The sequence below is a fragment of the Acomys russatus genome, chromosome 11, assembly GCF_903995435.1.
Source record: "Acomys russatus chromosome 11, mAcoRus1.1, whole genome shotgun sequence".
NCBI classification, from domain to species: domain Eukaryota; kingdom Metazoa; phylum Chordata; class Mammalia; order Rodentia; family Muridae; genus Acomys; species Acomys russatus.
Genome location: NC_067147.1, coordinates 52,642,066 through 52,666,529, shown reverse-complemented (window position 1 = coordinate 52,666,529; position 24,464 = coordinate 52,642,066). Strand labels below are relative to the sequence as shown.

Sequence of the window (24,464 nt, the reverse complement as noted above, 5' to 3'; positions counted from 1 at the left end):
GTTCTTAGTTTGTTAAGATTGCCTGGATAAGGTCAATTTAGAGAAACTTCCACGCCCTGCATCATAGACTGTGTGCTCTTTAGTGTTTGGGTACAATACTCTGAAGATATTCATTAGGTACATTTTAATCCGTGAATCACTTAATCCTGGTGTCTCTCTGCTCAATTTTTATCCAAATTACCTGTCTGTAGAAGAGAACAGAGTATTGAAACTACTACTAATAGCTCCCCTGAACCCGTGATTCCAGCAGCATTCTTTAATGATTAATTTGGGATCACAATGTGTGTGTGTGTGTGTGTGTGTGTGTGTGTGTGTGTGTGTGTGTGTGTGTGTGTGTTTTCTGGACTGTAATGTCTTCTGGGTTAATATTCCCTTGATTACAACAAAGAATCCATTGTATCTCTCTGGATTAGTTTTAGTTTAAAGTCTATTTTATCAGATATTAGAACAGCAGCTTCCTGGCCCGGCTTGCTTGAGATACTTGCCTGTCTTTAAAGCCGAGTCTCTCGAAGACAACAGAAAGGTGGCTTTAGTTTCTCAATCCTTTTGATCTAATCTGTGTCTTTTTGTGGGGAGTTGAAGCTGCTAATATTTAGAGCCATTGAAAGGTCTATGTTGACTGCAGTGGTTTTACCACTTCTGCTTGTGTTTGTGGTCTTAGTCCCGTTTTGTGTTTCAGCCATTTTAGCTTCCTGTGTTTCCTTTCTCTAGTTTCTTGGCAATGCTTAGTCCTCTCCACAGACCAAAATATTGTTCCAGAATTCTCTCTAGGGTCCATGCTTGAATTCAGGCTCCCTGATCGGTTGCTCTTCCATTCTCAGGCCTTGAGGGGTGCTCAATATTGAACAATAGGCTTCCTCTGCTGGTGGCACTCAGCCCCACTCCTTTTAGTCATGGGAAGTGACAGAATTCCTCTCTGCCCTGACACACCCTACCATAGGAGTCACTGGGAGAGCTTGGGTTTGTCTTGTGGGCTGCTTGTCTTACCTTTTGGATTTGGCTTTTGTTCGTCCTCCCTGTCTTGGGAAGAGTTTTGTGTGGTTTCTTTTCTTTCTTTCTTTCTTTCTTTCATTGTTGTTGTTGGTAGTGGTGGTTTGGTTTGGTTTGGTTTTTGGTTTTTTGAGACAGGGTTTCTCTGTGTAGCCTTGGTTGGTCTGGACTCTCTTTGTAGACCAGACTGGCCTCGAACTCATAGCAATCCGCCTGTCTCTGCCTCCTGGGTGCTGGAATTAAAGGCGTGGTCCACCACACCCAACAAGCCTATTATTAATGGGATTATTTTTCCCAATTTCTTTTCACTGTTGGTAAATATAATGCTACTGGATTTTATATGTTGGCTTTGTATCCTGATACTTATTAAAAATATTTATCAGATCCAGTAGCCTTTTTTTTTTTTAAGGTGAACACCATGGAGTCTTTTAACTATGAGACCATGTCATCGTCAGGTTCAAGAATAGATAGGTTCTTCCTGTCTAATCTTTATCCCTATTAGCTGTTCAAGCCAATTGATCTACAGTGTAATCTAGCTCTGAGGTTCCTTCCCTGCGTTTGCTGTAAGGGATCTATATATGTATAGACTACTAAAGCCCGCCCCCCCCACTATTATTGAGTCTGGGCATATGTGGTCTTGTATGCGTTAAAAGTTCTCCTATGAAACTGAGAGCAAGAGTCTCTGTATGAATATTTACAATAGCTGTCTATGTGCTTTAGTGAATTGTTCCTCTGTCAATACTTAGTTGCCTCCCGAGCACTGAGATTAAAGACATGTGCTACTGTGTGTTTTCTCAATGAATCAGCTTATTTCCCTAATGATTCTTCTCTTGCCTCTAGAATAGCCTCTTCTTTCATATCTTAATTCTTCACCATGTGATCTGGGAGAAGCTTATTTGCATTGTTTTGAGGGAGGCGGTGGGGGGTGGGGGGCAGACAGGGATTTTGAGACAGGGTCTCTCTGTGTAGTGCTAACTGTCCTGGAACTTGTTGTGTAGACCAGGCTGGCCTCAAACTCAGAGATTTGTCTGCCTCTGCCTTCCCGAGTGCTAGGATGAAATGCGTGCGCCACCTGACGTTTGATTGAAAGTGGGGAGGGATATATGGAAGGGTTTGGGGGAGGGAAGGGATGGAACAGCGTTGTCACTATATTATAATCTCAAAAGTAAATAAATAAGTAAATAAAACAAAAATTCTAGAAAGGGATACATCCTTAGAAGTTAAAACATTTCTAAAAGAGATTTTTTTTGGGGGGGGACCATTCCTTCAACCATCCTCTATGTGATTATATAAAAAGAAAACAATTATAATCGTAAAATTTTCAATGATAGAGTGCTAATGCCAGTAATATAGTCTTTAAAATGCCCTTCTCAAGAGAGTTCCTATAAGCAGTTGCTGAGCCCCTATAAGCCTTACGGTACAGGAAAAGGTTGTAGGACATGCCACTTCCTTTAAATAGCCATTGAGCGATTAACTACCTGTGGTGAGTGTACAGAAAAGAGTGAAAACTGTTGGATGACTTGTAGGGAACACTGTGGTGGAGACATCTAAGTGGAGCCTCAAAGGATGAGCAGGAGGATATCAGGAGAGCAAGGAAAGGGGTGGATGATGGAGCAGAGAAATCAGAGGCCTGAACACATGTTTCCTTCCCATCCCAACTGTTGCTTTTTTTTTTTTTTTTTTTTTAGTCAAACATATTTTCCGGAGCCATATTCATCCAATTGGCTTTAGGATTAGACATCTACCTGGCGATCTTCATCCTCTTGGCTATCACTGCTTTCTACACAGTTGCCGGTGAGTCTGCCTCTTGTTTTACTCATTCATAACTTGTCCTGTTTGTCCTTCTCCCATCTGTGATTAGTGACCCTGGTGCTAGCCTTGTGATTGCCAAATCATGGTCCCGCTCTGTTGCCACTCTGAGAATAAAGCACAGGGCCAGAACAGCAATTACAATGAACACAACAGAATGCTCATCGCTAGATGCAAGAAGATTGATAAAAAAAACAACAACAACATACAGACTGAAAAGGTTATATTTAGAAATATATGTGTATATGTAGACATATATGCATGTAACAGAAATTAGTGGAAAAAGAGGCCATGAATTTGAAAAAGAGTATATATGGAAGGGTTTAGACATAGGAAAGGGAAAGGAGAAATTTATATTGTAATTTATATTTACATATATTTACTATATACTATATATACTATATATTATATATAACTTACATATTGCATATAAATTACATATATAATAAATATATTTATATTGTAATCACAAAAACTTTTTTAAAGGATGTTGTAGATGGATTGAGAAAGGAATGGTTTCACTCCGCTGTGTGTCTAGTAAATAAATCACCATTATAAATTATGCTGACAGAATACATAGAAGGCTTCTGTGAAGGAGCAGTTCCAACATACCACTAGAAAACGTAATTAAATATCTGATATTAAATATCAGATCATAGAACTGAGCCAGGATTGTCACCAGTGAAATGGAAAAAGGCAGGACTAGGCTGACTGTGGGGAGTGTGTAGCAATAGCCCAAACAGGCTCTCGTGAGCCTTAGGTGTTAGTCTAGCGGCTCATGCATACTAAATCAAACTCATTTGCATACATTTAAAAACATCTGGTGTAGTCTGTACCAGCTGACTTGGAAAAAAAATGAAAGTGGGAACACTTAAGACAACCTGAAGTGACTGTTGTGCATCAAACACAATTTCAGATTCACGAATGTTAGGAGCCTGACCTCTGCTTTCCCAGATCGTCCTTGTCTCTTCATCATCCTCCCAGAAAGGAAACACCTTTGGATGGAAAAAGCCAATGAGTCTAGAATTTAAAGAGGATTTTCTCACACAACATTGTTACAAAGCATAAGTCAGTGACTTTTTCTGGATTCCAACTAATGAAACATTGTTTTCTGAGACCCGATATAGCAACCCAAATGGGGGTAACTGAGTAGACTATTATGATAAACTTTCATAGCATAGCATCTTCACTTTGACCTTATTTAATATTCAAAAACTCACCAAGACAGAACTCCACCCTAATTCATAGAACGTTGCATCTCAGTAAGACAGGAGGGTGAGAAAATGAACTAAATGCATCCATAAACACTGAGGAGAAACTGATGTCAAGAGAAGCTGTGGCTCACATAGGAGCTATGAGATGTTGTCTGCTGAGTCGTTTATGTTTGGAATAGACGAGAGCCCCGTGGTGAAGACAGAGAGTCAGTACGCATGGATAAAAATGTCCCGGTCCATTATTTTCTCTCCACAGGGGGCTTGGCCTCAGTGATCTACACAGATACTGTCCAGACTTTCATCATGTTGGTTGGCTCTTTAATTCTCATGGGGTTTGGTAAGTGATGACAGTGTGCTGTTCTTTGGGCGCTGGGACCTCAAGGGAGATGTTTCTGACTGTTTGTTCTGTAGTGTTGCCTCCTGGTGTGACTGGTCATACTTCTATGTCCTGTAGTTGTTGTTGTTGTTGTTTTGGTTTGTTTGTTTGTTTGTTTGTTTTGGTTTTTTTGAGACAGGATTTCTCTGTGCAGCCTTGACTCCCCTGGACTCACTCTGTAGACCAGGCTGGCCTCGAACTCACAGAGATCCACCCAAGTGCTGGGATTAAAGGCGTGCGCTCTGTACTTCCCTTAATGGGAATGTTATCAGTCCAGTCGTCTGGCTGGGGTTCTTTGGCTGCGCTAGATAGAAACTGTAGGTGCACAGAGGAAATGACAGTCCTGGAAGCACCAGGCTCGTTCACCTGTTGGTAGTCACTGTCCCATGAGCTTTTCCTCATGGGTGAACAAACATCTAAGATGTAGATCACCTGGGCCCCAAGGCAGGAACAGAAGCCATTTCTTTCTATTCTTTTGTTCTTTTCAAAAGAATTAGAATTTCTCCTACTTCATGACATTTTCAGAAAAGTGGGTGGATATGGAAAGTGCAATATTACGCAAAGTGGCCCAAACTTAGGGGGGAAAAAATCAAACAGGAAACAAGCATCACATGTTCTCCTTCCATGAAGATCCTAGCCTGTGGTGTACACATGTATGTATGTATGTAAACTCTGTAAATGTTAAGTATAGTGTAACATTTAGAAAAAGGATGGGGAAAGGGGTAATACTTGGTGATGAGGAAGGGCAGAATGCAGGTGTGAAAGGATAGAAACTACTGTTTTTCTGGTATCAGCTCTCACGGTTTTGTGTATGAGTGTATGGGGGTATGATGAGAAAAAATGTAATGGACAAAGAACATATAAAACCATAACAAAGTTGCCTCAAAATGCCCATTTTGTCACTAAGGAAGGTCTAATGAAATGTACAGAATTTGGTACTAGGCAAATATTATAAAGTGCCAAACTTTAATTGAGCTGTGTACTTTTTTTTTAATGTATGAGTTCAACACTTTATTAAGTGATTTATTTAAGAAAACAGAAAAATGCCGGGCGTGGTGGCGCATGCCTTTAATCCTAGCACTTGGGAGGCAGAGGCTGGTGGATCGCTTTAAGTTCAAGGCCAGCCTGGTCTACAAAGCAAGTCCACAACAGCCAAGGCTACACAGAGAACCCCTGTCTTGAAAAAAAGAAAAAGAAAAGAAAGAAAGAAAATGTTTTTAAAAAGTATTTGCCCTGAGTACTCTGTGAAAGCCAATATTCTACCATGGACAGTCCCAGTGGAGAAACAGTAAACACATGCATGTACTGAAGACACAACCATGCTAATAGGAAATACTCGAGTACTTTCACTGCAATGCAATGCTTGTGAACATGAGGTCTGACATTCTCACACAGTGTTCTCTGATGCCTTTGCAGCATTTGCTGAAGTCGGAGGCTATGAGAGCTTCACAGAGAAGTACATGAACGCCATCCCATCTGTGGTCGAGGGGGACAACCTGACCATCAGCCCCAAGTGCTACACGCCTCAGGCGGACTCCTTCCACATCTTCCGAGATCCTATCACCGGAGACATCCCATGGCCGGGACTGATCTTTGGAATGACCATTTTAGCTATATGGTACTGGTGTGCAGATCAGGTGAGCATGTGCATTTGCATGCGTGACTGTGTTTATTTGTAGTTTCTTGTTTCATGTAAAAGCATCTAGCTTCCATTTTGTACACATGAACAATATTTAAAGTGTCAAACAGATTTCTGTGTCTCGTCTTGTACAAAAGACATTTTGGTCCCTCCTCACTACACTATGCTTTTCCCCCCTCAGAGAGGTTCACGTTCAGCTCCTAAGGCTTTTGGATTTTATTTTTATTATCTAAACCATTGTATTTGGTATATCCTGTGACACATCCGAATTGATATAACTTTTGACATCAGTAGAAATAAACCTTCTCCAAGTGTGTAGTGACACACTGGATCAGGATTTTAAACTTAACTTGCCCCCAAATGATTCAAAGGTTGATATTTCTCTCTTTAACCTTTCTACCATTTAGGGTTTTTCTGTTAGCTGAGAATTTAACGTCCTGCTTCAGTTCCTACAGCCCAACCCTCTATTGGGCCATCCTTCCCAAAGTCTTGACCACAATTTTTTGAGGCCAGCATTCAGGCTACAATTCTTGTCACTGTATGAAAGTAAATATTTGCTATTGAATTAATGATCCTTACTTTCACTCTTAAGCTTCCTTGGCAATCTCTGCTCCTTATGTATCAAAGCATCTGCAGATGGTTGAAAGACCTTCGCAGTGTTTTTGAACAAAACTGTGGCATCAATGACATATCAGAATAGGAGACCCCTCCTTCTAGCCTATCTCCTTAAACAAGAGAATGCTGCGGGGGTTTTTTTGTTTTGTTTTGTTTGTTTGTTTGTTTTTACAAGCTACCAAGAACAAAAACAGCGTGTGTTACAGAGCTGGGGGGGGGCACCTGGAATGAAAGGCACACTTAGATAACGAGGGGGCGGGCTCCCACACAAGAATGGTCTACTTAAGTTTGGAGATCTGACTCTTACTCAATACACAGAAATGGACAGAGGGACTGAAAAAGTAATTTAGAGACTGGGAAAGCTGTTCAGACTAACAGCGTTAACTCTTCATATTGAAATGGAGATGTGTGATTTACCTAACATAGTATTCAAAAGAACGCCTACAACAAAGGTCAGGGAAGTGAGGGAAGCAACACATGGACAGCCTGGGAACTTGACGTGGAATAGAAAATATTTTAAAATAACAAGTCACTGAGGAGGAGGAGGATGAGGAGGAGACATAATTGAACTGGAAAGTCAGTGGAGGAACTCAGCAGCAGATAATCCAAGTAGGAAAAAAAAAAAACCTTGAAGAGAATCATTGGAAATGATCCTATGTTAACTAAATGAGGAAAGCAATGCTTTTTGGACACAAATAAGTAGAATAATATGCATATTACCATTGTGCCAAAAGGAGAAGAGAGATAAAGACCAAAAAAAAAAAAAAAGAAAAGAAAAGAAAAAGAAAAAGAAAGAAAGAAAAGTCAGAGAAAGAGTGGCAGAAACTTCCCAAGCCTGGGAAAGGAAATGCAAAGCCAGGGAGCTCACTGAGCATCTAATAGGATGTCATAGCTTAAGTGCAGAGACAAAATATTGAAAGCTGCAACAAAAAAAAAAAGGCAACTTTCCACACATGACAGGGGCCCTTGAGGCTGAACTGCTTCATTTTTAATGGAACTCCTGAAAACCAGAGGAAAATTATATTTTTATGTCCAAAAATGCTAATGGAAAAAGATGCGTCAACCAACAGCATTATACCCAGAAATTCTGTCCTTCTAAAACAAAGAAGTGAAAACCCTGGAGAATACAGTTCCTCATATTGTGGTACCCACCAAGCATAAAATTATTTTCACTGCTATAATTTTGCTACTGTTATGAATCATAATGCAATAATTTTGAAAATAGAGGCTTGTCAAAGAGCTCACAACACTGGTAGCCCAGGAAATGATAGCAAGGAATTGATAAATAAGACTGCATGAAATTAAAAAGCGTTTCTCACAGAAGGGAAACAATTGCCCGAGTGAAGAGGCACTAGTTACAACAGGAGAAAATCCTGTTGTAATACCTAGAACAGACAGAGAACTTAAAAAAAAAAAAAAAAAAATTAAGCAAGCAAACCAACAAAACTCCAAAGTAACAAAATCACAAATAGGAAAATAAAGTTTTCAAAGCAAGAAACACAGATGGATAATAAATATAGTTCAATATCCTTAGCCATCAGGGAAATGCAATTTTCAACCACATCCCAATCAGAATGGCTCTAATCAGGAAAACACTAAGTCCTGGTGATGACACCTGCAGTGGCAGGCGATGTAGCTCTTATACACCGTTGTTGAGAATGTAAATCAGTGACGTCACTCTGGAAATCCATACAGAGGTTCCTCAAGCTGGGCGTGGTGGCGCACGCCTTTAATCCCAGCACTCGGGAGGCAGAGGCAGGTGAGTCCCTGTGAGTTCGAGGCCAGCCTGGTCTACAAAGTGAGTCCAGGACAGCCAAGGCTACACAGAGAAACCCTGTCTTGAAAAACCAAAAAAACAAAAGAAAGAAAGAAAGAAAAAAAGAAAGAAAGAAAAAGAAAAATACTCTCGTGATTTTTTTTATTTTTGTTCCTTTTTTTTTTTTTTTAACATTTATTTAACTTATTTGGAACTTCTTTGTTTAGAAATTTGTTGTTGACATTGTTTTTCTTTTTTTTTTTTTAATTGTATCTTTCCTTTCTCTGATTCTTGCTCTTTTCTCTTGCCCTCCAAAACACTCTTCTCCACTTTCCCTCCATTTCTTCCATTTAACCATGCACTGTTCTGTTGCCTGGATCATTCTGACCAGGACAGCTTCTAGAAGGAAGGGTTTGTTTGAATGTGTGGTTCCTGAGGAATAAGAGTCCATTAGCATCACTGCTGGGAGCAGGCAGGCATACCAGCAGCAGTCTGAGAGCTTACATCTTACAGTGAGAGTGAAGTGGGAAACCGTACAAGTCTTTACAGAAACCCACAGACAGCCCAGGCTACTGCCAAGGCTACTGGTTGCCCTGCACAAACTGACGGTAAGGGCCCATTGCTGAAGACAACACCTACACAACTCACTGAACAGAGAAGTTGAGCTGGTGCCTAACTAGAACGTTCACCCCTACAATGATCCTGGAAGGTACGCTGCATGCTTCCAAAGGAGAAAGGTAAACACCACCCTAGCTACAGACCCTTCAAGCTACAGTAGTCACCTGCCTGCAAGATACACTGGGTGCAGTAGTGCAGCAAAGCTTGTGAGAGGAACCAACCAAGGTCTGCTCTCTAAGGCCCACTCCATGAGATGGAACCCATACCTGACACCAGGTGGGTGGCCAAGAACCTAAAACTGGATAGCCCAGAGACCTAGGGTCAAACCAGAGCAATAGCATGATTCCTGGCAACATTCTGCTAAACTCGTAGATCAGAGCCTTGCTCAGCCATCACCAGGAGGGAACAAATACAGAGACCCGCAGACAGACAACGTGCAAAGAGTGACTTTGGAAGACTCAGCCCTAAATAGGATGCCTCTATCAAGTCCCTCCCCTCACTTTCAATTCCTAACTACATGGGGTTTCAGAATATTTGAAGAACTCTAGAAACAAGTGTCTCAATGTTCTGTTTTCGTGGTTTCCTGAACTACAGGAACTGGCTTGACCACCTAGAAGTAAGTTAGCTGATAAATACCGAGGAAGATGTTGATGACGTATACAGTGTTTAAGACAGGGACACAGGTTGGGGCAGCACCAGAAGTGGCAGATCTGTACACTGAGGGACATGCTGCCTTACTGTGTTGCAGTCTGGGCACCATAACCTTGCTTTACTAATAGGCAGCGTATATTGCTTTCCATGTTCCAATGGTCATGCATGCATTGTATGAAATACTCAGGCAGTCGTAGAAGAGAAATTTCTACCTTAGGGATGAGAAACAGGTGACTTACAGAGGTCAGACCCTGCAGATTAAGTAGTAATACATGTATTCTCGCCCTCTTTAAAGTCATTGTCAACGGATGCATTAGTGTGTTGTGTTTTCCTGGCAGGTCATCGTGCAGCGCTGCCTGTGTGGCAAGAACATGTCCCACGTGAAGGCCGCCTGCATCCTTTGTGGGTACCTGAAGCTGCTGCCCATGTTCCTCATGGTGATGCCAGGGATGATCAGCCGCATCCTGTACACAGGCAAGCCACGGACACATGAATCCTCTCTCTGCTTGATGTCTGTGGTTTTCAAGATGAGAAAAACTTTGATGGGTTAGAATGAGAGATGGAGGGAGGCGCTTCTGAGTGGAGGCTCAGAGGTGGAGGAGCATTTTGCAGACTGGGCACTGCTGTGTATCACTTTCATACGTGCTGCCTGTTCTCCTTGCAGACATCTGAAACTATGCATCCTGTTCCCATTGTGGATTTAATGTGAGGTGGTCCAGGAGTGCACTGGGTGATGAGGTGGAACTGAGCAAGGGTGTGATGACTGACCTTTTGTGACTGGGTGTGGCAACAGCTTTGACCAAGATGGTCTTTGAGGCACACACTCACATCTTGGTCTCTGAGAGAACTTCAAAGCTGAATCCCTTTTGGATGTTTTGGAAAAATTAATTTCTGAGTCAGATGAGAATACCTACTGCTGAAATTTTTTCTTGAAAAATTAATTTTTCTTTATTATGAAACATAAAGGGAATAAAGCCAATATTTTTTGGTGAATGGAAGACACATTTCTATTGTCATCAGATCACAACAGCATTCACTGTGTTTTCCCAACCCAGAATTAATGTATCGAATTCAAAGTTCGGTATCCAACTTCTAGGCAATACAGCATCTGCCGTCTATGATCGTGCATCTCCCCTCTGTGTCCTGTTTGCAGATTGTACCTAGCTGAGTCCTGCTCAATGAACTGTGTCTCTCCTCAGATATGGTGGCCTGCGTTGTACCTTCCGAGTGTGTGAAGCACTGCGGCACTGCGGTCGGCTGCACCAACTATGCCTACCCCACGCTGGTGCTGGAACTGATGCCTGATGGTTAGTAAGCACCCACAGTGCGTCTAGAGGGATGCATAGGCCCTGGGGATACACTGGGGCAGAATCTCTGCCAGCCCTTCCATCAGGCATCTCTTGAGACTCAGTCGCAGTCTACCCGTCACACACTGGCTGGGTCTGGAGACTTCAGAGAGGAGCTAATTTCTGTTAGAAGAACGCGGCCTAGGATGAAGGCTGTTTTCAGCTCTGTTAGCATTTACACGACTTGATAGCCAAGCGGGAAATGTTGTGAACCTCCAAGTGAGCGAGGTCAGAAGACTAGAAGTTAACTTTAACTCTGACTTCTCTGTACTGATAGCTCTCAGCGCGCATGCTCTGTACCTAAGTGTATGCCATTTTCAGGCATGGCTTTGGATCTTATAACTGATCAGTAAAGTAAGCACGATTGCCCTACTATAAAATGCAAGGTTTCTTCTTTGCCCGCCCTTGCCATGTAATGCCACACAGACCTAGCCTGTCGTGGTGGTGCACGCTGTTAATCCCAACACGAGAGGCAGAAGCAGGTAGATTGCTGTGAGTTCAAGGCCAGTCTGGTCTACAAAGCGAGTCCAGGACAGCCAAGGCTATACCTACACAGAGAAACCCTGTCTCGAAACCCTCCCCGCCCCCCACCCCCCCCCCCCCGGCCAAAAAAAAGCTTAAGGGCAGATACTCAACTATTCTAACCCAACAATAGTGGCCTAGCCTACTTCCCAGCCACATGGCCTGTGACCTGCCATCTTAGTTTTTGCCTGGCTTTTCCTTCATCCATGTCCTGATAGGAGATCTCTCTCTCTCTCTCTCTCTCTCTCTCTCTCTCTCTCTCTCTCTCTCTCTCTCTCTCTCTCTCTCTCTCTCTCTCTCTCTCCCTCCCTCCCTCTCTTCCCCCGCCCCCTCTCTTTCTCTGTCTCTGGACCCAGGAACCCTCTCCTTGGTCTTGGATATCCACCTTATTCTCTTTTGCCCGGCTATTGGCTGTTCAGCTCTTTATGTAAGCAATCAGAAGGTTTACAGTGTTTACAACATACCAAGACAGGAGATCCTTCATAATAATGACACCGCCAAAGTCCTGGACTACTGCAACCAGATCTCTGAGTACAGAAATCAGAATGTGAATACACACAAAAGCATCCTCCAACACCCTCCCCCTTGGGACTCACTGTAGCTTGACGGTCTAGATAATAAGCTATCCCTATGAAGTCCTGACTGTTAGAATTTCAGAAAGTGATCCTCGCTGTGGGGAACATAAACAGAGCAAGTTCAGAGCTGAGAAATCTAAGTGGTCTGGGGTCTTAGCTAACACTTTTGTGCCATTTTCTTCTTTGACATACACAAGCTTATTAAAAATAAAGGAACGATAACCCATAACCTCAAGGTAGCATGCATGTCATCCTATCCCAGACTGGGAGGCCGGAGCCATTACTAACAGAAGGGAGGAACTAAAGTGTGAGGCTCCCACAATGACTCAGAGCCATCAGCTTTGCCCATAAAGGTTTTTCGGCAGTATTACCTGCCAGGACTCTACCTCTCCAATACTCCAAGTCTTCCGGAAGCCAAGTATTTCTCCTCCAAAGAGAGATGGTACTGGGCTATTTTCTCTCTTCCAAAGTAGTTGCCAGCACATGACCTTTAAGTAATATTTAGCACTAAACTAATACTAAGCTGAACCCGAGCAATGTACCTCAGATAATGTTTGCATTATAAATCCAGATATTTATATTTCTTAAGGTAACTTTTGTTGGGTCTGAGGGACACACAAATAAAAAGGAGAGAACCAACAAAACCTAGGTATACCAAAAGGCAGCAGCTTTATTCACTGGGGAGGAAGGACTAGCAAGCTAGGATTGCAATAGGTTCTGAAGCTGCTACAGCCCCAGGGGAGAGGGAAGTTTCTTTTAAAGCAAAGAACCAGGTGTTCAGGGGAGGGTTAAGTAATCATTCTTGGAAATGGCAGGCCCCTTCCTTTTTGTAGTTAATGTATCTGTATGACCTAATAATGTTTATTATCAGGTCTATAATTATTTTTATGGCGGTATTTTCTAACTCGCTAGCAATCAATGAAACACAGACACCTGTTATATTTTAAAATAGCCTTAGTTGACCTGAGGCAGGGCAGATATTAATCCCCTAAACTACCTTCCATAGTGGGGCAGGTATCCCATACCCTGCCCCAATATCCCATGCCATCTACTTCTAATAATTTCTATTCCCATCCATAATCCCAAATACTTGCTAATTATCACCATCTGGGCCAAATCTCCATCCAGAATGGCCAAGTGATTCTTCCTGCACCTAACCCATGGCAGCCTTCATTCTCCTGCTCTTCCCCTCGGGGTCTCCCTTTCTTCCCACAATTCTCTCTGTCTCCCAAAGCACGGGAACCTTAACCATGCCTACCCATTTGCCCTGCCCGGCTTTTTATTGGTCAAACAGGAATAAGCTCTTAGGCAAGGTACAAGCAATCTTCATCAAAGTGCATCAGACCAACCTCCAACACTTCCTGAGTACAAGGCCTGCTCCTGGAAGTGATAACTTGGTGATAGTGGGTGTTTGCATAGACTCAAGGCTAAGCCGCAGGGCTATCTCTTCCTATTGTCTGTTGAAGGCCATTTGGTCTTCCCCCGCAATTAGAGGGAATCTAAAGGCAAGGGGCAGCAGGAATCTAGGGCAAAGAGCACTTGGCAGATGTCCCACTCCACGGATCCACTCAGGGTGGGGTCCTTCAAGGAGAAGCTGAGGGGAGAGTGCAGGGAGGCAGGAGCTCTGAGGGATCAGGAAGGGAAAGGGGGAGAAACACTCAAGAGAGCTAACACACACACACACACACACACACACACACACACACACACACCCTGGCAGTGGAACACACACACACACACACACACACACACACACACACCCTGGCAGTGGAACAGCATGCTAAGCCTTCTCTTTTTCATTTTTTGGGGAGAGGGTGGCAGATCTCCACCAAGATAACCCAGCCAAGCCCCCTCTCCCCCTTTCACTTTAAGCCACAGATGCTAACCAGACACATGAAAGCTTTGTACTTTTAAAATTAAACTCTCAGATTAAGCATCAAAGATTTCATTACCACATTTTGTTTTCATATTCAAGCATGGTTAATTTGATTAAAACTTGTTATAAATATCCTGTAATGATGTATTCGCTTCATATGAATAATCGCAGCATCCAACACACATTGACACCTTACCGTATTTCAGGAACTTTCTAGACCTTTTGTGTGCTTTAGCTGATTAAATCTCCAAGAACCTTTAAAAGTTCAGTGATGGTGTGCATTGATAACTATATTAGCTAATAGCTCTGTGAGTGACAGTTTTATCCTCTAATGGCTCTTTGATTCAGCAAGTCACTCATAAGCCATGATGACATCCTGACTAACCAGAGATTGCACCCTCTCCTGACCCCAGGACTGCGAGGCCTGATGCTGTCGGCCATGGTGGCTTCTCTCATGAGCTCCTTGACCTCCATCTTCAACAGTGCCAGCACTCTCTTCACCATGGACCTCTACACCAAGATGAGGAAGAAGGCATCAGAGAGAGAGCTCATGATAGCTGGACGGTGAGGGAACCCGGGCTCTGCCTAGACTCCTCTGAGGAGGGTGAATATAGACAGGAACTACAGATCACTGCTCTTTGGATTCAGAGAAACTAAAAATGTAGTTCTACAATGGGGAAGAACCATTAGGGAGTGTTCAATTCGACCTTTTCCTCCACAGACACAAAGTTGTAGCCATACTTACTTATTCTTTCCCCTCTTCATTATCCCTACAGCTTATGTTTTTCAAAACGTCCACTTATGTTTAATGAGATATACTTCACACTGTAAGTCTGATAGCTAAATCCATTTCCCTTTCCACTTTCTATGCTACCATATGGAAATGACCAATCATTTCATCCACACACTTACTCAGAGAAACTTAACAACTGCAATAAGTAAGGTTGAGCCATGCTAAACAGAGATAGATTCTAAAAAAGAGACAAAGTCCATGGGGCTGCTTAGAGAATTGTGTCAACCCAGGAGGCCCTGAGCAACCTAGGGGCCTTGAAGACAGTGAGGTGGAAGGAAATAAGAAATAGTGCTGACATGGCATCCTTTCCTCCTTCATGATTTTCTAGAAGAATCTATTTGTTATACCATCTTGTAAAAGGTTTCAAAAATTGAACTGTTAGACATATAGGGGGTGCATGAAACATAAATACATGGCAAAGTTATGTTTTTAAAAAGTGAATGCTCTTGTAACCATAATTTTTGTCAAGAAATAAATTACTAGGACCCCAAACCTAGTTTTGGGTTCCACTTTCCCAGAGCTAACAAACAGTTCAAACAGTATTGGCTTCCATTATAGTAACAGAATAGCATTTACTGTCACGGCCATGTGACTGGACTGTCTCTGTCTATGTCTGTTAGTGTATGTATACATGTACTTAGGAAGTGTGCGTTACCATTTCCTGCTGCGCTGCACAGTATCAGTTCTAATTGATGCAACCTTGACAAAGAGGAGCCGATTGCTGAAACTTGAGTGGATTTCATAAAACAGAAAGCTAATCTCACAAATAAATGTATTCCAGCTAATTACCATAAAGACATTTACTCACTGACATTTTGCGACCAGGTAATCTTTGGGCATGGTATGGGTTCCTGCAAGGTCAAGCAGCGTGGCTTTGCTTGGAAAAACCAATGAGAGAGCAGAAGATTGACCCGAGGAGTGGTGGAGGCAGACATGATGCTTTTGCTTACTCTTTGGACCACTGTGTTTTCCTGGCAGGGTGTTTGGCATTGTTCTAATCATCATCAGCATCCTGTGGGTCCCACTGGTACAGACATCACAAAATGGACAGCTATTCCACTATATGGCATCATTTTCCAGCTACATCGGGCCTCCAATTGGTGCTGTCTTTGTGCTTGCCATCTTCTGCAAAAGGGTCAATGAACAGGTAAGGAAAAAATAAGGAATACATTTGTAAGAATGAGGCAACAATTAGGACCTTTTTCTGGAATAGAAAAAGGCAATCTTTTTACACAAGCACAGCGGTCCTCATCTATGGTTCCAGAATGTTATTCAGGAGCTTGTGTCAGGAAGACATCTTGAATTCAGAAGTTCAAGACCAACCTGGGCAACACAGTGACACACTATCTCAAACATAGTGTGTTTTGTCCAACCTATGTCTATCACTTAAGGCCCATTTCGACTTCAGTTGTGGCAAGCAACAATTTATAATCCTCACAAAAGCATGTGACAAGGCAGTGCACACTCATATTAAACTCTTAGCATTTTTCACAAACTATGTGAACTATTGTACACTGTAAAATATTAAACACACACACACAGACACACACACACACATTTTCAAGACTGTTACCAAGATCCAGTCCATCATATAATATTATTGACCTCAAGTAAATCATACAACTCTGTAAAACAAAACCAACTGTAGTAATCTAACTTATTTGAGTGCTGAGAGGGTCAAAACAGAAGATATGTAAACTGTTTACAAGAAAAACCTGCCACACTAGTATTAACTCAATTATATTAAATACTATTATCCTATAAGTGATTGGTTCTTTTTTTTAAGATTTATTGATTTATTGATTATGTATACAGTGCTCTGCCTGCATGTACACCTGCAGGCCAGAAGAGAACATCAGATCACATTATAGATGATTGTGAGCCACCATGTGGGTGCTGGGAATTGAACTCAGGACGTCTTGGAAGAGCAGTCAGTGCTCTTAACCGCTGAGCCATCTCTCCAGCCCCCAAGTGACTGATTCTTGTAGATCTTTATCTTAACCCATTAACTGTTCCTGAGGGCCAATCTATGAACAGAGGCTTCAGGTGAGGAACAGGTGTGGAGAAGCTGATGTCTGGCTTTCCAGCCATGGCTTACTAAGTAGGGTGCTGGGATGCAGATGCAGTCTCCCACAGTCTGAGGCTCACACTCCTGATCCCCCTGCCCTGCTCACTCCTGACAGCAGAACCGAGGGCACCTGTTTCCAACACCACAGATCTCTCAGAGAAAGGAAAAGTGTTGGCTTGTCAATCACACCTCTTATCAGCCCTGAAAACCGTATAACGCATAGATCTGCCTTTCAGCAAAATAAATAGCACGTGTTTAAATCTATAGACAGAAAAGCAAAAGTGAAGAAAAACTCAGCTTTGATGAGTTCAAAAAAAATGAAAACATGATGTCTATGGTATGGAAATTAAGTAATTTCAATCATTCCACAATATGCATATCATAATATAAGCCAGCTGTCCCTGTAAGTGTACACAAAGAGCATTTGTCAATAACGAATAGAACAAAATGGAAAGAAATGCACAATGGAGACCTGGAGAGATGCTCAGAAGTTAAGAGCACTTGCTGCTCCTGCAGAGGACCCAGGTTGGTTTCCAGCACCCACACTTGGGAGCTCTTTAACCATCTGTAACTCCAGGATCAGGGAATCTAGCTCCCTCTTCTGGCCTCTGCAGGTACTTCATGCATGTGGTGCATACACAGATGGGCGGGCACACACACATAGACATAAATAAATATAGATGGATTAAGGTGCTCTGGTATCTGAGAAACAAGGATAGCAACACTCCACTAATAAAGACATATTCTCAGCTTTCCTTACTTTGAATTTTTTTTTCTTGACTTTTCCTTAACGGAGCCAGGAAGCAGGATGGTAACTTTTTTTTTTCTTTTCCTTCAGGGAGCATTCTGGGGGCTAATGGTCGGACTTGTGGTAGGCCTGATTCGGATGATCGCTGAGTTTATATATGGGACAGGCACCTGCTTGGCTCCCAGTAACTGCCCCACGATCATCTGCGGAGTGCACTATACGTACTTTGCCATCATCCTGTTTTCCCTGTCGATATTCGTAATCCTGGGAATCTCCTTCCTAACGAAGCCAATCCCTGATGTTCACGTGAGTAATGAGCGATGACTCCGCGCTCATCTAAACACATTTCTTCCTACAACTGTTGGCTACTGCAGAGGCTGAGGCGCTGCAGCCACTGTCACACGAGAGCTGGAGTCGAGCTAAGCAGCAGCTTCCTACCTAGCGTATGCAGAACACCAGACGATGAGGGAGAGTGAGATTAGGAAATGAGCTGGGAATTCAAAATCCTCCCGACGTGGCTCGGGAGTAACTCTGCGCTGCTGCCTCAGGACACCAGAGTGACAGCGCTTGGTGCTGCCTAAGAGACCACGAAACACCAGACAGCAGAAGAGGCACGTGGGCTGCGCCAACTTAGGGCAAAGCAAATAACATCCAAAACCTGAACAGAGATAAAGTGTACACAGCAACAGGGATGAGAAGATGGAACATATGATAAACCCACAAATAATGTTTCATGTTGGTAAGAAAGTGCGAAAATTCTCACAATCCACAATTGTGGTAAATATGTAAACTTTATGATTGTAAGAAGGCAATTTGTAGCCGGGCGGTGGCAGCGCACGCCTTTAATCCCAGCACTCTGGAGGCAGAGGCAGGTGGATCACTGTGAGTTCAAGGCCAGCCTGGACTACAGAGAGAGTCCAGGACAGCCAAGACTACACAGAGAAACCCTGTCTCAAAAAACAAAACAAAGAAACAAAAAAAAGGTAATTTGTAGTTGCCAATTTTAAAATTCTTATACCTATGAGTAGGGAAAAAAGTTATACCTTTATCAGCTTGTTTAAAGTATATCAAAAGTAGGAAAAATATGGTTATTTTCTCTGCAAAAGTTTCTAATAGAAAAAAAAGGCCAATCCAGATTTTTATCACTAAGAGCACAAGTATATAATGAAAAAGAACTAATATATACTTAAATGTTCATAACATGATTGATCAGGAAGAAGACATGCAGAATATTATAGTATTCTATACTATAATTTTTGGATACATATAGACACAAGTGCATTTGTGTAAACAGAAAAAAATCTTAAAACATGAATCTAAGTTGGGCATGGTAGCACATACCTTTAGTCCTAGCACTTAGGAGGCAAAGGCAGTTTGATCTCTGTGAGTTCAAGGCCAGCCTGGTCTACATAGTGAGTTCCAGAGCAGCCAGAGCTACATAGTGAAACCCTGTCTCAAAAATAAATAAACAAACAAACAAACAAACAAATAAATGAACCTGGAGAATGGGCACATTGTAGGAGTCCTGAAAATACTAATCTTTTGAAAATATGTATACTAATTATTTACTGACATTGTTTCAGTTTATTGCTAGCATATAATAATACTTCTATGAATCTTGTATTTATCATTCACAATCTTTAATGTAGTTCCTATTTGCATATATATGTGAAGAGTAGCCAATACAAGATGTTTACACTGGGAACTTGAAACACGTGGCAGCTAAAAAAAAAAAAAGAAAAGAAAAAGAAAACTTTATTAGTGACATGTTACCAGAATTTGTTATTGAATACTTAGATTTGGTAGTAGAATTTATTTAAAAAAAAAAAAACATAAGAAAGCACAGACATACAAAGGAAAATATGTGAAATTATATGACAATTGGAATAATCATAACTTATTACTAATTTTTAAGAACTTGTCTCAAGGATCAACAAGATCATGATTGTGTTCAGGTATATTGTGAGTTTTCTAACTTCTGAAGTAGACTGACTGGTATCGAGAGCTATTTCACAGATATCCATGAAAACTGTTGCCAACTCATGTAGCAAAGCAGTAATGAAACCTGCCAGGTAACAGTTTGGGGAAGACTAGGAGGAAGCTAATGCAGGGCAGGGCTAGAATTCAAGGACTCTGAAAGAGGAAGTGGTAACAACAACTGCGGTAAGATTTTTGGTTTCTTTAAAAACACAGAAACATTATAAGAATGTGTTTTCATTTTTAAACCCAGGTATATAATTATAGGGCTCCTTCAGACCGTCCACAGCAGCTGACGGCACTTTGCCTCGTGCTCTAGGAGGGCATAGTTTGGCCAGCTGCAGATAGTTTTTGTGAGTGTGTGATATTTGGAATTCTGGAGGGTTTAGAAATGCTAGAGGCCGCCAGAGAGGTTGTTGGTTGCTGTTCAGCAGTTGTATGCAAGGAAGAAACAAGAAGGAGAAGAAATTAGATGTTCTGACAGCTGAGACCAAACTTGGACCTGGACACCCCTAATCAGCAGAAAGTAGCCTAAGGATAACAGTGCCCCCTTTCCCCTCCGTCCTTTTTTCTCTCCTATACTGTGTTAGGGGGTTGAAAGGGTAGAACAAGGGTGGAAGACAGAAGGACCCACAAAGTAGCCAAAAGTCTGGCTACAAACAACAAAAGGATTTAGTAGGAGACATGCTATTTTAAAAGCTTATTATAGTATAACAGTAAAACATAGAAGACATATACAGTATAACATAAAAGACATATTTTTTGTGTCTCCACCAACTGATGGAAGAAAGCCATAGATAAAATTCACATAGCTGAAAATATTATTATTATAAATGTAAAACCTATTGATACTTAAACAATTTCCTTAGAAAAACCCAAGACTAGTATGCAGGAGACTTAAACTGGCTGCAAAAAAAAAAAAAAAAATGATAGCATATATGTTATTTTCAATTTTTAAAGTATTTTTTTGAGCCAGAGTCTCATCACTATGTAAGCCTATGGTCTGGACTTTGCTATTTAGAACAAGCTGCTTTTGAATTCACAGATAGTTCACAGACACTATCAAAGAATGAAGGATCCCGAGGGGGAAAGAAACTTAATACAAACATTTGATAGTATAAAAGTAACTTTTAGACCAAACAAAAGCAATCAGGAGGCAGCACCAACAAAGGCATGATGGAATAGAACAGCAATTGCAGCAAGGCCCTGTGTAGGATGGCTTGCAGCCGAGCCCCTGTGTAGGATGGCTGAGTCTATGCCTTTCCTGACACCACAAACCCAGAAAGAGGAGGCTAAGAACACTACTTGGGAAAAAAAATTAATTAAAAAAAAAAACCCACTACTTGGAGTTGTGAACAAATGCTGGAGTTAAAAACAGAAACAAGCCGGGTGTGGTAGCACACACTTTTAATCCCAGCACTTGGGAGGCAGAGGCAGGTGGATCTCTTTGAGTTCAAGGCCAATCTGGTCTACAAAGCGGGTCCAGGACAGCCAAGGCTACACAGAGAAACCCTGTCTCAAAAAACCAAAACCAAAACCAAACAAAGAGAAACAACTCAAAATGGCTGGTGTGTTTTGGTGAGAGACTTTGTAGGAGACCTTTCCTTGTAACCTGTACTGTTCTGGCATGGTTTTTAAAGCCATACATTAAACAAGGTATCATGGGATCATTGTAAACGTCTCCCCATCACTAATGAACGTGCGTGTCGTCTCTGGTTAGCTATACCGCCTGTGCTGGAGTCTCTGGAACAACACAGAAGAACGGATTGACCTAGATGCAGAGGAGGAAACTCAAAAAGAAGCTGATGATGCTCCTGATGAAGGTACGATCTGGCTAACGTTTGTTTTAATGTAAGAACATTATGTAAGGTTTGGCTATATGGGCTTTTATAGGTTATGTTTGGTTTTAATCCCACTCCATTCAGCTTCTGAGATTTAAACGTATATGTGTTATAAAGCTAAAACGTTTTAAACATGTGTTCAACATCCAGGGCTACTGGTCATTAATTGTGAGGTCCATTTATTCATCTCCAGCCTGTCTGCCCATCCATCCATCATCTGTTCATGGAACAGTTGCCAAAATAGCAATTAATTACAGACTGCCCTGTCTCTAATTGCATTTTGTGCTCAAAAACCAGTCTTAATTGGTCATGCCTGAATGTCTGACACCATCTCCTCTCCACTCTTTTTGTTTTGTTTTGTTTTTCGAGACAGGGTTTCTCTGTGTAGCCTTGGCCATCCTGGACTCACTTTGTAGACCAGGCTGGCCTTGAACTCACAGCGATCCGCCTGCCTCTGCCTCCCGAGTGCTGGGACTAAAGGCATGCGCCACCACTGCCCGGCTCTCCTTCTCACTCTTATTCCTCACTATTCTAGTACCTCTTCCACTCAAACAGGCAGATTCCTTCACAAATCCTGATAAAGACTAAGCTAATCTGTCTTGGCAATGAGCTAACTTTCGGGTGTGTTGCTCTTCATTGTTGTCCTATCTTCTTTCATGACCTTTTCTCATTTGTATACCCTTCCACATGCAGGGTTTGGGGTTAGCCTATTAAATATAATTTCTACATTAAGTTGGATGAGAGTTGGGTGTTTAATTTTCAGCCTCTTTTAGATAAAAGGGTCATATACTTTCTACTACTCCCTCTCAAAAAAAAAAAAATACTTTTGTTACATTTCACAGATTTCTGCTTTGTCTTTAGTTCTTTTTCATAGATTACACTGTTTAGAAACATGTCCTAAATTTTCCAATGCCACAACAAAGAGCTTTGTACAAAACATTCTGTATGATCCACCGTACCCTTGGTAGGTATCTGACGAAGTCTGACTGAAGGGCGGAGGCAGTCTCCATGTTCCCCTGGTAGGGAGTTAAATCTCCTTGCAACAACATTCAGGGGTTCTGTTTTCACGCAGCCTTCCTAACACACGTATTATAAGATTTTAAGTGTTTACAAATGACAGGTGGGAACCACTATCTTACAGTAATTGAGGTCAAATCTTCCTTTTCTTGGTTTCATGACCGTCTGTCACTGTGCTTTTAACTGTTTCCTTCTTCTAGCGTGCTTACATGAGGTTGCTGGTGGTCTTTTCTTCTATCTTTAAAACCTTATTGTGATGTGTCTCACAGAGGGGGGGTGGGAGGGAGAGAGAGAGAGAGTTTTCGCTCCTTTTTATTTTGTTTATTGGGTTAAGGTTTTTACCACACAGAGTTTTCTATGATCAAATTTAGCCGTGTTTGCCCATAGAGTCCCCTGACACTTGTAAGTGGTTATGACATTTGTATGGCATCGACAGTGATTTCTATTTCCTGTCTGAGATAATGGTTTATTGATGCTTTTTCCTGTTCCAGACACTGCTGAGCAATCCGGCGGATATCTCAAGAGGGCGTGTAGCTTATTCTGTGGTTTGCAGGATACAGGGCCCAAGCTGAGCAAAGAAGAGGAAGAAGCCCTGAGGGAAAAGTTCTCAGACACATCTGAGAAGCCCCTGTGGAGAAACGTAGTGAACATCAATGCCATCCTCCTGCTGGCTGTGGCTGTCTTTGTCCATGCCTATTTTGCCTGAACCCTAAGTGAAGCAAAGAACTGAGTTTTCTTTTATAAAGTTTGTTGTGCAACAAGGTAGATGACCAATTGGAAATGTTGTGCAATTAGATTGCCATACACATGGTTTCTTGCTTTTTTTTAAATCATGCCTTAATGTTAATTAGTTGAAAGATTCTTTTTTTTTCCAGCTCTATTTAAATGGAAATGTATATATATATATATATTTAAGATATACACAATGGTGATTTGATATGTTCACACTTTGAAATGATAATCATGATCAAGTTAATATACCCATCAACTGATTTGGTCATCTTTTGTGTGTTTATGGTGACAATATTTAAGATACACTCGCCTAGTAAACTTCAGTGAGTATAGTCACCAGAATTTACATAGATTCCCAGAATTTTTTTTTGTTATACCCTTTGATCAGTATCTAAATATTTCAAACTTTATGAAGTATGAAAACTCAGTATTCATTGGATATGATATGAAGCTCCAAAGAATTAGCATCACATGGCTGCAAACCACGCTTCCCTTCTTCTGTGCACATGTTCCAGGACACTTTCTCCTTCTCACTTGTTTCGTGGGGCAAGCTTCCTTATGCACCCATATTTACAAATATTTGCAATGCATGTGTATATTTGCCCTGAATTTATCCTACATCCCTGAAAAGGGAGTATACATGTTGTAACAGTGAATGAAGTAAAAGTTTGACTTGTCTTTAATGGGAACTCTCTTGCCTCGGTCTTAGAAAGGCTATGTGGCTCCTTCACATTCACGCAAGCTATTCAGGGGCAGAGTTTGGTCACCTGTCCACATTTTTAAATTCTACATAGTTGCCGTTATGCAAAACCTCATGGGCCATTTTAGTGTGGGTTTCAATATTTACCTCTAATAGAAACAAATGGATTTGACTACATATATTACAGTTTGGTTTTTTAAAAAAAGAAAAAATGTCAGCCTGTGCCATCACCATGTAATTGATCTGTACTAGGACATAACAACCTTTTCAAAAGACTACGGATGCTTGAAACACGCATAGGAGCTCCTGTCCTGTCCCTCATTCATTACTACACCCATTGGCCTAGCTCCAGATCCACAGCTCACGAACTGGCCTTGTCTATTAAGTTCAACTTCTCCTCTGCCATCTGAGTGATGTCCAAGAAAGTAGAAATATATAGCTTCCCAAAGCAATCTCTACCAAAAATACCAAAGACATTCTTCAGAGAATGAGAAAAAAAAAATCACCCAAGTGTAGTCTTGGCTGTCCTGAACTCACTTTGTAGACCAGGCTGGCCTCGAACTCACAGTGATCCTATACCTGCCTCTGCCTCCCGAGTGCT

General features: G+C 41.7%; 1 protein-coding gene across 1 annotated transcript in view; it reads left to right on the top strand.

Moving 5' to 3' along the window:
* LOC127195727 (solute carrier family 5 member 4-like) overlaps positions 1-23,175 on the top strand; it is a 52,618-nt gene extending 29,443 nt beyond the window's left edge. Inside the window, exons 6-15 of the mRNA XM_051153261.1 lie at positions 2,679-2,784; positions 4,270-4,350; positions 5,806-6,026; positions 10,007-10,142; positions 10,868-10,975; positions 14,401-14,551; positions 15,759-15,927; positions 17,687-17,902; positions 21,294-21,396; positions 22,923-23,175. Coding sequence (XP_051009218.1) covers positions 2,679-2,784; positions 4,270-4,350; positions 5,806-6,026; positions 10,007-10,142; positions 10,868-10,975; positions 14,401-14,551; positions 15,759-15,927; positions 17,687-17,902; positions 21,294-21,396; positions 22,923-23,137 — 1,506 coding nt within the window. The 3' untranslated portion in view covers positions 23,138-23,175. The remainder of the gene's footprint in view (positions 1-2,678; positions 2,785-4,269; positions 4,351-5,805; positions 6,027-10,006; positions 10,143-10,867; positions 10,976-14,400; positions 14,552-15,758; positions 15,928-17,686; positions 17,903-21,293; positions 21,397-22,922) is intronic.
* Positions 23,176-24,464: the final 1,289 nt, after the last annotated feature.